This window comes from Centropristis striata, chromosome 3 (genome assembly GCF_030273125.1).
Source record: "Centropristis striata isolate RG_2023a ecotype Rhode Island chromosome 3, C.striata_1.0, whole genome shotgun sequence".
Classification (NCBI taxonomy): domain Eukaryota; kingdom Metazoa; phylum Chordata; class Actinopteri; order Perciformes; family Serranidae; genus Centropristis; species Centropristis striata.
In genome coordinates, this window is record NC_081519.1 from 5547435 (window position 1) to 5565050 (window position 17616).

The following is a 17616-nucleotide window of genomic DNA, read 5'->3' on the forward strand; positions in this document are numbered from 1 at the left end:
TCTCGACAGTATAATCACTTTCTCTAATTGCCCACTGTGTGGCAAACCCAGGGCTCAGGAGATGTCCCTCTGACTTTTATTTAATGTGCCACATTACCATTAATGAACTAACTACTTTCCGTCTGTGGGCAGGGCTGCAGCAAAGGAGCTTATTGCTGTGGAGAAACATCCATAAATGAGCTTTCAGAGCACGTGCACCTCTTTTGTGAGGACAATGCTGGTGTAGATGGGTGTGTGGTGTGCGTGCGATGGTGGTTAGGGGGGGATTTCTTGGGCTGGAGTAGGAGTAGGTACTCCTACAAAAAATCCTGCAAATGGCCTTGACGTGGGTTATGCAAAATTAAAAATGGGAACAAGAGCAATGGTGTATGCAGCATAGAATGAGGCTCATTAAAATTCATGCAATATTTTGAAGTGATTTAATTTATAAATTAAGCGTAGGAATAGGTGTTTTTCTCAAGTATAAAGGAGCTACTTGGTAAAATCAGAACATGCAAAGTAGACACCAATACCACTCAATATGCATATTATTCTCTTTTGTCCCATCCCTCGCTGTCTTTTTCGGCTTTCCTAACCATCACTCAGTCAGAAACTGCACGTCTTCCTGCTGCTGCTTCCTGCTGTCATGCTCCCTGTCTATTCACAGCAGACAAGAGCTTTACCTGCTGTTAGGTGCTTTGTCTTTTCTGTTAGGGTCAGAGGTTGTTGCTTGCTCTCTTGCCTACTGGGTGGAGGGGTGCACTTCTGCCTGGTTTCGCTTCTCTTTCTGCGGCCATCATGTACGGCATCGGAAGAGGCTGTCAACCAGAATTCATCACCTTACCATATTACATCATGTTACATCCACTAAACCATACTGTGTATATCAACATACACAGAGAATATAAGATGCAGTTCACGCAGCTCACCTGACAACGCAAGCCTCTCTCTTCCTGCACTATGTACCCGTGGCTTCATAGATCCCGGCTTGTCTCTGTCTTTGGGGGGATGGGGCTGTAAACTGCCAAGTGTCCCTACACACAGTACTTCCAACATTAGAAAAGCTTTATAACACAAAACAGTCAAACAACAATGTTATTATAGCTTGCCAGAAGGATATCTGTGAACTGATTATGCACTGTGAAAATCCCTATTAATGAAGGCATTTCAGTAACTGAGCTTCTTACATTCATTCAGTGCAGACAGAATACATCCAGCTACATTATGTTCAGCTGAATTAAGGAATTGTAATCATTTTTTTTGCATTCAGTCATGCTCAAAGGATGGTGTATTACCAACTGTAAAGGCTGTTACGAGAGGCATGAGAGAACATATTGTGTCAGACCTGGGCTCTTGTTTTTGTTGGTTCATATTTAATGCTTTTACCGGTGACAAGAATAATCAGGTGCATTCTTAAGGCCAAGAAGGAGCTGTAATGAGAGGAACGCAGTGTGCACTTTTACAGCAGGGAGTACATTTTAAGTCACGCAGCTATAAGCCTGATCTGCATTGGTGCACATTATATTCACACGACAGAAAATAAAAGCAGCAGAGTGATTTTCATCTAAGGAGATTCACAGTCACCCAGGGCATAAGATATTTAGAGGTGCTAAGTCAAAGCTAACTAGATTCACTAGCAAGTCTTCTCGGTCTCTATATGAAGTGGCAAAATCAGTAACACTACATTTTATTTACCACTAACAAATCATTTAAGCTTAGTTAAGAACACATTTGCTTTAATGTCACCTGAGAAGACTTTTTCACCGCATGCCAACAAAGCAAGGTGAAATAACTTCACAAAGGAGACACTATACACACTCTTGATTTCCTTTGCTGGCAAATGAGAAAACATGGTAATCAAGCTCTGTACTCAAAACAAATGTTTGGAAGCATAATGAACTAATGAAGGTTTGGGCTGTGCTGATATAAGTATCTCCTAATAATGTGAATCATGATTGCTGAAACGTGTGCACAGAAGTTCTTTCCAAATAATGTTTTCTAGCTACAGGACTCAACTGTAATTTCTGGAAATTTTCCAAAAGCTTGTCAGCTATATTTCCGTACTGGGTTCAGCTTCCTTTCATTTAATTTTCACATTTTCTCTTCCTTATTCTCCCCAATCAGTCTCTTAGTATATACTATACCAGTCCAGCAACCCAATCTCTTTGCCAAATTGTCTTCAGTGCCTTAAATATGCCTCCCTACCAGCTCCCTTCCTGGCTCTGTTTGCCTTCGCTGATTACTTACCTATTATTGACCGTGCTTTTGAACAAAGACCAAGTAATCTGCCTTTTTACGATAACTGCTCTACCTCTGCATCCTGTTTCTGGGTGCACATTACAACTATAAATAACTATAAATATAACAATTTATTTTATCCTTCTTTCCCATTATCCACTAGCATGTAAGCTGCTTCTTATTTCGGCCCAGGAACAGTAGTAGCTTCCATATTTGGCGAGATAACCAGAGGATGGTTGGCATGGCAAGCATATGCACCACAAACTAGAATTTGGACCAGATATGTGCAGTACCTCTGACAAAAACATACCGTTAGTTGCCAGCTTTGGTTAAATTTTTCATAAACAGCCTTTCATCATTGAATTGTAAGACCTCTTCATGCAAGTACATAAACAAATACAGAATGGCAAGAGAGATAAAAAGTAATATGGTGATATAATAGCTGACCAGAGCATGTGTAAGTGTAGGAAGCATACAGACAAGATAAAGCCACATTATGAACTCTTATTTAAATCTACCCTCAAGAAGAATGTGGGAAGGTTCTCCATGTGATAAATTCTCACTCACGCTTGGCAATACTCTCACTTTCTGCGGCAACTTCTTGCTTCATTCTGCTGGACGGGGATCTCTGCAGGGAACAGCAAAAGAAGAAACACGAGTTCAAAGACAACATGTTCTATTTTGTACTTATGGTAATGTATGGCATATAGGAATGTATGTTATTATGGGATTCATGAGATTACCACATTTGAGATAAAGAGTGCACTTTTATCCACTCCATCTGAGGCTGCACTGCTTTTTCTTGCACTTTGAGGGGGTGGCCCTGAAACCCTGGAGCCTGAGGCTGTGTGTAAAACACCCTGGGGCTTGGTGCGTCGATAACTGCCTGATCTGGCAGTGGTAGACTGATCAGGAACTGCAATGAAATTCCAATTATTTATTGATCACTATTGATCCATGCTGTTTGATAACAATTTCTTTTAGGAATGGTCTTACCTGTTATGCTCAGACACACAACCAATTAAAAATAGAATTACAGCCTCGCAGTTGTACGAACCAAGTTCATACTCATATCTGGCCATGAATGAGACAAAACTTCGAATATATAGATATGCTACAAAGAAGATGCAAATTCTAAAAAGTTGATGCTTCACACACACCTTTTGCCCGGTAGCACAAAAGATCTTTAATCACCAAAGTTTCAAGGTGGGCGCCCAAGATTAGTGTCACCACTTCAGTATCTGAATCATAATCACAATGTCCCCTTCTGTTCCTGAGTTATGGTGTTGAATAATTTCCACAAAAGCATTTTTGCAGAACATTATAATGTCACAGTGAAGTTGACCTTTGACCTTTAAGATATCAAATATATTTGCTTTCTGATTTTATCATAAGACATTTGTATAAAATTTTGTCATAATTAGCTTATGATTTCTTCAGTTATGGCCAAAACCATTTTCTATAAGGTCACAGTGACCTTGATCTTTGACCACCAAAATTGAATCAGTTCATCCTGAAGTCCAAAGGGACGTTTTATGGCATTTTTTAAAAGAAATTGCCTACAGGCATTTCTAATATACCACAACGACAAGACTGGGACGGACGTGAGGTCACAGATGGACAACCTGAAAACATAATGCCTGCGGCCATGGCATTATCAGAGGCTACACTTACAAAATCCTTGATCCTCAACTACTTGGCAAGTAGGGCTGTAAATTTTAGCCAATTTCCTTGATCTGTTGTCAGTCACATCAATGATGAAGTAGCCACGGTAACCTCCCAAGGTTATTCTTCCAGTCTTTTAAAAGTCATACAGTTCATATAAATTAAAAATACAAAACATTTTAGTGTGAGGGCTTCCGGCCAGCATTTTAAAGATCAACGAGAAGCAGCCTCCACACAAGCCAAAAAGCCCTTTCAAAGTCCCTTTTCATACTGTGAATAGAAAACTTTAAAACCATGCCTTTATTATACTTTCAATTAGAGCATACTGAATACAACATTATGGTTTAGGTTTAATGGCTGTATATAAGTTAGACTAGACAGTTGAACTGATTGAATTGGTGTTTTTCTTTAATGCATCAATCTGCTCCATATTATCACGTAAAAATAATGGGCAGGGGGGCTGACCCTGCTGTATCTGTGCCAGGGCTCATTAGGACTACCTCCGCCTGTGCTCACGGAAAAACACATTTTCTGTCTGATTCTCATCAGAGCAGAGAGCAGACACTTTCGCTTCACAAAACACACAGGATCGTCAAGATCATACAGACAAGCTGAGTTGGAGAAAAGAAAAAGTCACACTCCTTTGATGCAGCAGCTCTGACACTCTGGAAATGACCCAGGTTTAGGAGTGGGTAAATTTCAGCATACTTCAAATCTGCAGAAGTCTATAGCAATATGTTGTAACAATACGGGGAAAAAATACAGTAAAGGATAGCTGAAGAATAGCTGTTGAACAAAAAAATAGCTTGAGCTGTGATTTTGATCTTTGAAATTCATTGACCTTGAAGCAGAACAGCGTTGGAGTATAAGATAATCACGGTTTGTTTGTTGCATGATAAAAAGTGCTGTAGCTTACTTTTAACAGTTTCTGACAGATTGGGTACAACAACGTTCACCCAGCAACTTCGTCACAGTTAAATTGGATGCCTACTTTAATAGCAATCGTTTTAATTATGATTAGGAATGTTATGCTAATAATGCAGATGCTAATTATGAAAAGCTATTCCTTGCGTGTGGTTACTGCTCCTTTCTATGGGCATTGCCGGTTGACTCAACATGACTTAGACAGCTGTCAGAACAAATAAATAAGCGCTGATAAAAAAGGCCACAGAGGCGGCGGAACTGGATTACTGGTGCATGTCTTTTTATATGAGGAGATAATTGCAGCTCTCTGAGTACAGGTGAGGTGCAAATGAACACAAAAATGAGGACCACAGGAATTTCATACACGGAAAACAAATCGATTATCATCGCAGTCTCTTTGGTTAAAACAATTTCTCTATGTGCAACAATGTCTGCACCATGGTGCTTCTCTGTGTATATTAACTGTGGCTCTTGTAGGTTATTGCCTATGTAAGGTAAAGTACAACATTTGCCTCCAAAATGTAGTAGGTCATAAGAATAAAGAAACAAAATATGGAAATACAATGGAAAGTACAAGTACCTAAAATATTATTCAACCCTTGTGCCTCACAAAAACCTTGCTTAGAGGACAAAAATGTCCAGAGCCAAAACCTGCCATAACAAGAAAAATATTATTTTCAGTCCAGATTATCACTATCAAATATTCATTCATTTTCAGAATTTTTAATTTTCAGTTTGGTAACAAAATGCTAACTTAGTCTTTCAAATGATAAAAGAACAACAACACAAAAATAGAATTATTTTCTGCATACTAAAAAGTGTTTTATTTTTTACACATATTCAAGTTTAACATGAATTTTCCTGCTTTGCATTAAATACTGCAGTGTTTGATGATAGAGCAGCAATAACTCTTGTGGAAACCAGGAAAATAGCATGTACAGTATGACAAAGGTGTGACAAATGGCTCATTCTGGTGGAAAATAGTAAAAAATACAATTTTAAAACCAGGCTCTAGATTGAAAGCCGCACATAATAGCCTACTATGATTAATGCTGTAATTTTCGTGTCATAAAAAAATGTGTTTTTAATGGCCTTCAACAGGGACATTTTTGTGTTGAGTCTTACTCAGTTTATTATAGGCTTATTATAGTGAACTTCAAAAGTTCAGGAGAAAAAAACTCTCCCTCTTACCAAAATAAATGCCATATGAATAAACACAGCTGAAATGATTAAAAAAAAAAGTAAAAAAAAAAAAAAAAAGTATAAACCCTAAAATTTCCCATGTTAGGTGCAAGGGTAAATGTACTGACACTCTCCACCACTGTTCCGTGATGAATTCACAATCCTGTGATATGCTCTTACCTACCACAGTCAGAGCTCAACAGTCCATCCCTTACATCTGCCTTCCGCAAATTGTCCATGTTCAACACCTGTGTGACGTGGTTTACATCTGGTGGGAACTGGCAGCTGCGAGGGATCAAGTCCATGAGATCAGCTCCACTGAGTAACATATCTAGATAAAAAAGAGAACATATTTCATCTTTCACTTTTATCATAGAATAAACCAAAACATATCATCATGACATATATCATCACACATCATAGATAACACTTTGATCAACCAAAAAATACAAATGATAAGCTGTCTTTGCTGGCAAGTAGGTGTGCACTGAGCAGCCAGCGCTGAGTGCAGCTGTTGGCTCTGCTGAGCCATTTCAGAGTTAAACAAAAACCACTACTGATCTGTTAGCCAACTACCACAGAAAACAGCCAACTGTTTCTCACTCGACACACACACGCACACACACACACACACACACACACACACACACACACACACACATACACACAACTGCATACAAACTTGGAACAAATTTACTCAAAGCGAAGAACACTGACTTACTACAGTTCATAGATATTATATTCCATGAACAATGACTCATTCAGAGGACTGCTTCGATATTAATCATTACCACCTTCACTTGACCTTCCAGTTGGCTCCGTTTTCATGGTGAAGATTCTACGAACTTGACAAGTTGCAAACAAAGTGATGCCATCCAGCGTCAAAAAACCCTTGAGCAGCTCACCGGTGAATGATACAAGGTCGATGCACAAAGTAGACCACTGAGACAATGGAAACAATAACATTTTGTAATTAAAAGGATCTTTTAAGAGATGTAGCTCAATAGCGACTATAGGATTTGAATAGCAACAGTACAAAAGCACATAGCTGAAAGCAAATCTAGAAATACTGAAAAAAGATGTCAAAGCTGAGTTAGACACTCACAATATTGCGTTTCAGTCCTACAAAAGGTATCTTTGCATGCAAGTGTGTTGCAGATAACTCTTTATGTACTGTTGATAAGTGAAGTCTTCTTTTTAGGTGCTCTAAATCAGTTATCCTGTGAATAACAGACAAAAGAACATAAATTATCACATGCATCAATGGCGTCATTAAGAAGTCCTATAGCCAGAAGAAGCAACAAGCTTTACTGGTCTCAAAGGTAAGCTCTTAAAGGTGTTTTCATTTCAATCTAGTACTGTGAAATCAGCTGTCATAACACACAGAAGAGCAGCAACACCTGCAATATTTTTTCTCCGGATTCCTAAAAATGATGAAGTTTGCAAATAAAAAAGTAGGTAAGTAACTTTATAGTGAGAAATTATTTCAACTTCTGACAGTATGTCCTTTTAGATTTGTTTTCTAAATAATACTATGTATTATATGACATAAAACAAACTAAAAGGCAGCATCTATGCTGTATACCACAGCCTGGATGTGTAATAAATTTAATTTTATTCATGATGAGTTTTGAGTACAATAAAATACTCCAAAGACTTTAAATATAGACTTCTGTCGAGTCTTGATTGCACAGACTGTGTTTTATTGACCATAAGAACTAACTCACAGGGTGGCATTCTTCTTTCTGTCAACAAAAATCCAGATACTACACATTTAGCTTATTTTTTGTATATAAGCTTGTAGAACTTACTGTGGTTAGTAAGATAAAGGCATTTGTAGACAAGTAAACAATATCTGAATCAGAATTAAATATATGAGACAAATTACAGTACATAGGTCAATGCTAATGTAATCCATTTTTCAGGCAGCTCAAGCTGTAAACAAGCTGTATTTAATATATACATTTTTTATTAATTGTATTTATAATCATTAATGTTGTTTTTTCAGTGTCTGGGGGTATTTTGCTGTGATTCAATTACTATGTTCTGCATTTAACTGTACATTATAAAATTAACTATTCTCTTATGTAAAGTGTTATTTTGCTCAATGAAATATTACTGTGGCTATATAAACTCAGTATTTTAAAAATAATTTAATTACACTTTTATTGAGATCTGCAGTCCATGCTCTCACAAATGCAGTTCAATGTGAGTTTCCACGTATAAATAGCCTATGAAAAGATTGAAAAAATTATATTGAGTTTGCTGTACGTACGCAAGCTCAACAGAAAAATCTTTGCACTGCGGAATATTCACTTGAAGGACCAAGAATCTTTGGAGAAGTCCAACTGAGAAAAAATGGAAAAGACATGAATTATTATTAACATGTGAGCATTACAAAATAAAATTTACAAACAGGTGCAAGTGAGGTAACTTACGAGACATCTTCCCATTCTCTGGCATTTGCATCTTGACTGTCTGGCTGCTGCCCTCCAGACAGTAAACAAACCCTTTGACTTCTTTATTGTACTCCTAAGGGAAGAAATAATACACAAGAGGCCTTGCTAAGTCGAAGGCCTTGCTGAGGCATGATGACAACTATTGTGTGTCTGTAATGCATTATTGAGAGCAGGCTTCACATGTTTTTACGTGAGCATAGGTCATATGAAGTTTGAAATGAAAAGGACCTCTCTTTTATGGCATAAAATTGAATGTGAGCAAGGGAAAATGTATGTGTTGCTTGGTATCTACAAAAAAAAATATCAGAGAAAGGTGTTAGTCTATTTTTTTCTCTGATAACTCAATTCACTGATAATATGAGTTGAGATAGAATATGAGATAAGAAAATCCCGTAAAACTTGTATAATTTCCTGGCATCTTTTATTTTCAAGTCATAGTATAAAATAAAGAATGTCACAAATGTGAACTTGTAAACAGTGTTAACAACATTAGCACATCATTTTCGATGCACTGTTTCATTCAGGGGTTAACGTCACTTCAGCCCTGTGGTAATCATTCAGACCGTGTTAACTTTATGATGTTTAATGCACTCTAATAGGCTGTATCAGGGCCGGTTATTCCTACAGGCCACCAAGGCGGCTGCCTAGGGCGCCAAATTGGCAAGGGGCGCCCCCTTGTGGCGCCCTTAAGCATACATCTTTGTTGCTTGATTTCGCGATTAGGAAGGCTAGGCGTGTTCCATTGTGAGCAGTTGGTTGTGAAATACCATAGTAATTTACACTTTGGTGTTGAACTTTGGTGGTGAAATACCATATTACTTTAACCTTTGATGGTGAAATACCATAGTACTTACATTTTTACATTTCTTAATTTTTTATATTTATTTTTATTGCATTTGTACATTTTATTTATTTTCAGTCTTTACAATCAACAGATCTGTGTTTTCTCATTTATTTATTCTTATTTTCAATTCAGTTGTTGTTGGTAAAGTTCCAAAGTTTCTAAAAATTAAAATGTTGAGACCATTATATTGCCTGTATGTAGTTCATGTATCAAATATAAATGTACATTTAAATTTCATTTTTATGTTTATTTTTATTGCATTTGTATGTCTACATTTTATTTATTTTCAGTCTTTGCCATTGTTAATTTGATGAAGATCTGTGTTTTCTTATTTATTTATTCGTATTTTCAATTCAGTTGTTGTTGGTAAAGTTCCAAAGTTTCTAAAAATAATAAATGTTCTGAGACCATTACCTTGCTTGTAGTTCATGTATCAAATATTAGTGTACAGCATAATACATATAACATAAAAAATCTCAATATTGCCTAGGGCAGCCAATGGGCTAGAACCGGCCCTGGCCTGTATTTATGTATTTGCAGGCCGTTTGCTAGCTTGACGTAGGCTAGTTTAAGTGATGATGTGCAGTGGCTCGTTTAATAATAACCACAAACCTCAAACTCACCTTATGTATGGCAGACGGACCTCCGCAAAGTTTCCATTTTGCTACAGGGTCTTTTCCTTGTCCGCTAAAGACCTCAACCACAGCTCCACCCTGCGAGAAACCGGAATTTTAAATCGTTTTTAATATTAGCCTACGGCTACAACACCAAGCTTAAGTCCATATTAGCATGAAAATACAACGTTTTTTTGCAGAATGTTGGTTTGAAATAAACGCACCTGATAATTATTCCTGAACATTTTACGTGACGTAACTGTAACGGTTGAAACAAATCGATATTTGACTGATTTTTTAACTACTATAACTTAAGATGTAAGGCGCAGTTGTAGGAAACCAGTTTCCTAACACAGGATATGTCCGCATTGTTTACCTGACGCTACTGTTGCCACTAGCAACCGATAACGGCTGAACCAGACTGCTGCTTGCGTCAGAACCTAATGACGTCACGAGTGTGTATCTCCAGTGGTGGAAGAAGTATTCAGATCCCTTACTTCAGTAAAAGTACTAATACCAAGATGTGAAAGTACTCCACTACAAGTAAAAGTACTGCATTCAGAACTTACTGAAGTAAAAGTACAAAAGTATCAGCATGAAAATGTACTTAAAGTATCAAAAGTAAAAGTACTCGTTATGCAGAATGGACCCACTCAGATTGTTTTATATATTCTAAATATATATTATTAGATTATTATTATTGGTGCATTTATGTAAGCAGCGGTTTATTTTCTCAAGATAGGGCTCATTTGAACTATTTAATGTATTGTTATGAGGTTTAATTTTTAAAAACTTTAAATTTATCTTATTTTTTATATTAAATGACGACCTGAAAAGTAACCAAAACTGTCAGATAAATGTAGTGGAGTAAAAAGTACAACATTTGCCTCTAAATGTAGTGGAGTAAAAGTATAAAGTTATATAAAATGGAAATACTCAAGTAAAGTACAAGTACCTTAAAATTGTACTAAAACACAGTACTTGAGTAAATGTACTTAGTTACATTCCAACACTGTGTATCTCCAATACACTCTCAGAAAATACAGTACAGAATTGTACCTTCAGGGGTACAATGGCTTGTCACTGGGACATTTTGTACCCTTGACACTGGGTACTTATTTGTACCCTTGTGGTTTGTACCTTACAAAGACCAATCTTGTACCTCTGGTGGCAATGAGCTAAAGTTTCCTGATAAAGACAAACTGGTGCCAAAAATCAAGCTCTCAAACTTCTTATAAATCATGTCAATGTGCAACAGAGGCAGAGAAATAACATTAAATGTTTTGGGAGTTTTGCTTATTAAAACAATGCATCGGTTTTAGAGCTTGTTTTAAAGACAACTTCATGTTTTAATAAGTAAGTGTAATTTTATTCGTTTTCATTAATTTGTTGGCAACAGCGACTGCTATAAATGAAAAACGTCTCAGTGCAGTTAAACAAGCATGAATATAGTCATATAGACTCTATATAATAGAGAAAAAAATATTTTAAAACACATTTAAAAATACACTCTCGCTCACATTCACCTTTTGGGCCCTCAAATAGGTACATACAGGTACCTTAATGTCCAATAATTGGCCCTAGGGGCCAAAAAAGGACTCGTACTGTACCCCTATTTCTGAGAGTCTATAAAACGCTCCACACTCACTGCTCACTCCATTCAATTAATTTAATTTCATTAGGTACACAGTTCAATTTTTTCCGGTTGTGTTGACACTGTTAGAAAGGTAATAATTCTGCTTTATGTTTAATATTGAGGTCACAGGTGGTGGTGTACTGGAGGGCATTATATTGGCAGGTGTTTCGAATATTCTGGCACTACCATGTATGTAAATTGGGTGGCCAAAATATTAGAAACACCTCCTAATATAATAAACTCCAGTTCAAAACTACTGCAAACTACAACATTTATAATAAATATATAGTTTTATTAATATCTATCTGAGTGCCAATCAAGACTGAACATTATTATTATTACTTAACTCTACCAAAATGTCCAAAAACTTATTTGAAATACTGACTAACTATGAGCATAAAAGATACTGCCATGAAATCTTAAACTGTTTCTTTTTACCACAGGTTTATTGCAAGTTATTATTACAGTTTTCTTTTTCAAAACTTTGTAATGTCTGCTTTTAATTAAGCATTAAAATTTCCCTAATAGCTTTTTTAATTTCATATTTACTGTTTTCATCATAAAGTCTTTATGTTTCAGTCGAGACCAACATTTCAGAGAGTAAGGTGACTGGCTGAATGAGCGTACAGGGTACTATTCTTGTGTAGAATGGCTGTCATTTAAAAAAATATATTGATAGCAAAAGTTTTTTCTCTTAACTCTACACTCTCCAATGTCATCACTGGACTCCTCAAGAACAAAACATTAGTTTATCATGCCAGACAACTACAAAATGCTTCATATACTGTGTGATTTATGTCCTAATGAACATTATAAAGATGTTGTAAAAATTGAAAAAAAAAAACCCTGTTAAAAATAGACCTGTATTAAAGTTGTATCTTCTTCTGTAATGCAAAAATCCATTATTGTGTCATTGTCGCTTGCTTTGTTTACCCTGGCAGCAGGGCTATTATGAGATCAAAAAGATGTCTTTTTAATTAGCTACTGAGGGAGACCACATCCGGAAGTACAACGGTATGGCTTACCGCTTATTAACATTTTTTGCATGTATCTCACTTCAAACACAAGGTGGTCTCAGTTATTTATGGATATAGAACAAAAGGCATCACAAAAAAAGAAATCTGTCCAGTCACACCTATGACTACTATGAGATTTATTGTTCCTGAACAAGTGCCGCTGCAACGTTTATTTTCACTGTCCCCATTTGTATTTCCATGGATTTTTTGTGTTCAGGCTCTCTGTAGTGATACAAAAAAAGGTCTTCTGATGTTGTAGAAAAAACTATGTTTTTCAGTCCTTAAACCATTTTTGAGAATGATGATGGTGAGGATGCATTGTGGAAAAAAAACAAATAGGATTCCAAGTCCTCCATAGCATTTATGTGTTGTCATCCTGTCTCAACCCTTGCTGGTTGTGTAATACAGCCAGTGGTGAGTATGAAGTATGAAGGTATTTTACTCTACTTAAAGTAATAATTCCATAATTTAAAAACATTTAGGTAAGTAGTAAGAATCCCGCATTCAAAATCCGAGTATAATCAAGAAACATGCTTGTGTGTTAAAGTAAAGTACTCACTATGCAGCCAAACAGTCTCTTTAGTTGTTGCATTACTATAACTTATAATATTAAATTATTCTTTTTGATTTAGTACTGTGCAAAATGCATTGTATTGTTGAAAATTGGCTGCATTAATGCTTATTTTACATATTTTTTATATTGTTGGGTAGTTTACTTTATCATATAACAATACATTGTACATCATTTCTACATTATACATTTAAAAAAAAAAAGATATGTAAAGTAACTAAAGTCATCAAATAAATATCAAGTACAAAATTTTCATCTGGAATGAATTTGAGAAGTAGAAAGTGTCATGAAATTAAGACACTCAAGTAGAAGTACAAGTACCTAAAAATTGTGTAAAGTACTGTGCTTGTGTAAATGTACTTAGTTTCTTTCCACCACCTGCATCTTTAGGACACATAGGTGCAAAAGGTGGAAATATATTTTGAATATAATGGTGTCAAAGTACAATCTATCTGAGATAGATCATCTTATGTGTGTGTTTTGAGTTGTTTTGGCTGCTTCACATAGCACCAGTTATACATTATACAAAAACAACTCTACAATGAAAAATCTACCTCTGTGTAGAAACAAAACTACTTTAAGTAAGTAAGCTCATGATACACTTAACCTTACCACGAATCATTCTTAACCGTAATGAAGAGCACTTAGGTGAAGTACTTCTACTCGTAATTCCTTTAGCTGCATCACCCCTGGACTTATAATCACTGTAAAGAGTGTCCCCCTCTGAATTAGTGCTTTATTATGACACTCAACACAGAATTGAGTAAGATAGAAACAACGTCAACAGAGCATGGCACAGTGAAAGTTTCATAATTAACTTTTTTTTCCTCTACAGGAATGGCTTGACACTGATTGGGATAGACAGCATCATTAAAATAAAGCCTGGCATGCAGCGAACACTGACGAAGCCGGTATGGAGAAATCAGTTAATAAATCAGTGCTTGTTAGCATACTTAATTATGACTAATTATTCAGTCATTATTTTGAAAAGAATCTATTCATTTCATCAGTCACAACACATCAATTAGTGTAGACAATGTTAGTTTTGATATACTGGAGAGTGACAGTAACACAAGCTGTTTTTGCCATTGTTGGTGACCACATTCATTTTGCTGATATTCTCAAATAATTTGTTTTATGATAAAACTATGAATGCAGTTAAGGTGTTCAGATTAAATTCAACATTACCATGACAAATGATTAGCATTGCATTTACACAGGATTTGATTTTAGTTTTAAGTTAAAGAGCTTGCTTTTTAAAGGACGAAGGAAGAAAGCAGGGAGTGTCACTCACAGATGAGTTGCCAGACTATAATGCATCTCAGAGTATATCATACACACAGCAGCTGACTTCTACTGTAAACCTATTTGTATTGATCCAGTCTGTTTCTCTTCCTAATGCTCATCATCGCTGAGCATAAGCTTCCTTCAAAGTAAAAAATATAATCACTACAAGACAGTGTAGAAAATGGTTTCCCAGAAGGCCGTATTTCCTCTGCAGTGTATTAGTTAAGTGTCTTACATTCAAAGCTTCAAACAAATTGTTACAGTAGCAGCACTAGCACTGGTTTCTCCTCTACCATTTATAACGTTAAAATAGCTAAAATGAGCAACATCATTCCAGTGTTTTTATGACAAAAAGACGTGGTGAAAAATGGGCTTCAAAAATAGGCTTGATCATTCATTCAAGTGAAGAGGCTTTGTTTTCAATCACAACTGCAAACATTGCTGTAAATGGGGACATATTACTGTAGGTTTTAGCAGAATTTGTCAGCCCCTTGTGTGTCTTTTAAATCCCTTATGGTTCATTTCAATTTGCGATGGAGATTGTCTCTGTTTAACATGATGTCATGATTTTTATGCCTCCCCGCCAGCGACAGCCATGGCCCGAGGCATAATGTTTTTGGCTTGTCTTTGTGTCTGCCCATCCGTCCCATTGTTTTGAATGTGATATCTCAGGAATGCCTTGAAGGAATGTCTTTTAAATTTAGCACAAACCTAGACTAAAAAATTAACTGATTAGATTTTCATGGTCAGAGGTCAAGTTCCCCGTGACCTCCTAAATTATATATTTGGCCACGGTTCAATCATGCATATGCTAATTATGACATGTGATGTATGTATGATATGTCTAATGAATAAAATGATGAAGTGATGTCATTTTATATGCAAAAGGTTAAAGGTCAACTTGACTGTGACAGCATAATGTTCTGCAAAAACACTTTTCTGGCCATTATTCAACACTATAACTCAGGAACAAAAAGAGGAAATTATGACCATTACTGTTATTGTTAAGGTGATATTTGCTGACAATGCTGACAATACAATTAAGGTAAAGAGTTGCATTACATTTTTATATATTATAATATTTTAGTATCAGTATTATTGATACAGTAAAATATAAGAAGCATGTTCAATGTTTCATTTCTTTGCCTGATGCCAACAAAACAATAAAGTAAAGATAATTGTGCTTCTTTTAGCCATTTATTATCCAACAACCCCGTGTTAACCCCTTCTGCAGCAGTGCTTGTAAGTGGAATTAAGACATGGGAATTTTAGTCCTTTTCCATTATTTTTGCTGCCCCATATGCCATTAACATTGAACCAGAGGTATCATAAGTTGAATGCTTGTTTCACTTCTTCATTTGTGACCTACTTTAATCAAATTAAAAACAGGTACTGTTCAAGTCACCTTAACTGTGTCTGGACACACTGAACGTGCAACCTTGAATATGCAAAATCTTTTTATAGAGCCTTGCCATAACACTTGTATCAAAGTGAGAAGTCAGTAATAAGGGTCATTTCCATTCTCCGTATTCTCACTTCCTGCTCTCGTTGGTGGCATGTGGGACAAATTATCAACCACTATGACCTCTTTTTGTATTCTACAAAGCCATGCATCTAACCTTCTATAGAAGCTAATTGGAAAAATCATGAAGCTTCTCATACCTTATGTCCGCTCATATAACCCCAGAAGTCCTAATTTACTGGTGTCTTTGATCCAGTCGGCCTCTGATCTCTGAACCACATCCTTGAACCAGTCGCTTTAGATTATTTCCAATACTTTCTTACTAATTTAATTCCTCATTCCTGTCTGGGGTTACTTTGGGTAATTTGTTGCATAACATTCAACTAGACTTTGTGTACAATCTGTGTCAGATTTTATAGTGAGTTATTCAACATTGCAGTGGGAGCTTGAGTAGAGGGACTCGGCCTCTGGCCCAATAAACTGTATATCACCTTGAAGGCCAATTGTTCTTTTATTTATATTTTCTGAAGACATATCTAGGTCACTCCACTCTTTGTTGTGTTCTCTGCAGGGCTTGTATCAAGCTAGTCTTCTGTGATTACTAGTGGGTCAATGTGAGGATGTCCAATAATTTAATAATAGTTAAACCAAATCCAGAGCAACACTCAGTGATTCTTTTGGACATTTTACAACTTAATTCTGATTTAAATTGGTTCACAATGAGATCACATTTGTACTAAAAAGTATTAAAGGCATTGCCTGCAAGACGATAAACAGCATAATGGTGACCACATGGTTAGAGCATCTGTACTGAATATTAAATGTGTTTGTGTCCTTGTTTCAACTTGTCAAGAGTTTTAAGACTTAAAAGAAACCCAACCCTGAGTTTTATATCTAAACATTATATGCCATGAGCAATCCTGTAGGCATTTTCTTCACAGAAGACATTCTTTAGTGCAATTAAAAATAATATGATAAATTTTGACTGAAGGTCCTTGCATTGTGCATGTAAGCTCACTGTAACAATACCATGGGTTACTGGAATACTTAGATAGAACATAAATAATCAAAAACATTTCCATGATAAGTAAATGCTGTGAAAAAAAGGGATCCCATTGTGAATAAAATGTGTTCTTAATGACCTGTCTGGTTAAATCTAGAGCGTCTAGAAGAAGCGTCTGGTCTGTGTGTGTGTGTGTGTGTGTGTGTGTGTGTGTGTGTGTGTGTGTGTGTGTGTGTGTGTGTGTCTAGGGCATATCTCGTTGACCGTTAGTCAGACTGAGTTAAGATTTCCTATGTGGCTTGCGCATAGCACGAAGGTGTGCATCCTGAATTTTGATTTTTGAATTCATTTTTCAAAATATCATTATTTACGTAGGACGTGTTGTGGCATTCCACTGTTTCCAATCAGACACCTTTGAGGGGAGCTCCGCCCCATTGTGTGATAGGCCTACACCTGGTCAGTAACCCAATTCGCTCTGGATTTCCACGCCTGACTCACCTCGTCTGTAAGTCTATTTTGCCTACCTATCTTTCTGAGTTTTAAAGTGCGCTACAGGGTTTGATTTCCCAATAATATTCAAATAGTTTCCAGTGACTATCAGTGTTCAATGTGTATGAGCTGGATGGTGTGCGTACCGAGAAGTAAGTGTTTTATGAAGTTGCAGACGTTGTAGCGGTCTGCATGTAATGTGCAAATTCTGTTGTAATTCTTATAATATTCATCTGTTTGTGCTGCA

The 17616-nt window shown here is 36.3% G+C and overlaps 1 protein-coding gene across 5 annotated transcripts in view; it reads right to left on the minus strand.

The window, feature by feature from the left end:
* cfap20dc (CFAP20 domain containing) overlaps positions 1-10274 on the minus strand; it is a 42503-nt gene extending 32229 nt beyond the window's left edge. For all 5 annotated transcript variants that reach the window (XM_059330037.1, XM_059330035.1, XM_059330036.1 and 2 more), the window contains exons 1-11: positions 10130-10274; positions 9915-10004; positions 8427-8520; positions 8264-8336; positions 7094-7208; positions 6783-6930; positions 6173-6319; positions 2961-3133; positions 2785-2845; positions 909-1013; positions 663-797 (exon numbers count right to left, since the gene is read on the minus strand). In XM_059330037.1, the coding sequence (XP_059186020.1) occupies positions 663-797; positions 909-1013; positions 2785-2845; positions 2961-3133; positions 6173-6319; positions 6783-6930; positions 7094-7208; positions 8264-8336; positions 8427-8520; positions 9915-10004; positions 10130-10150 (1162 nt within the window). In that variant the 5' untranslated portion in view covers positions 10151-10274. The remainder of the gene's footprint in view (positions 1-662; positions 798-908; positions 1014-2784; positions 2846-2960; positions 3134-6172; positions 6320-6782; positions 6931-7093; positions 7209-8263; positions 8337-8426; positions 8521-9914; positions 10005-10129) is intronic.
* Between the last annotated feature and the right edge of the window lie 7342 nt (positions 10275-17616).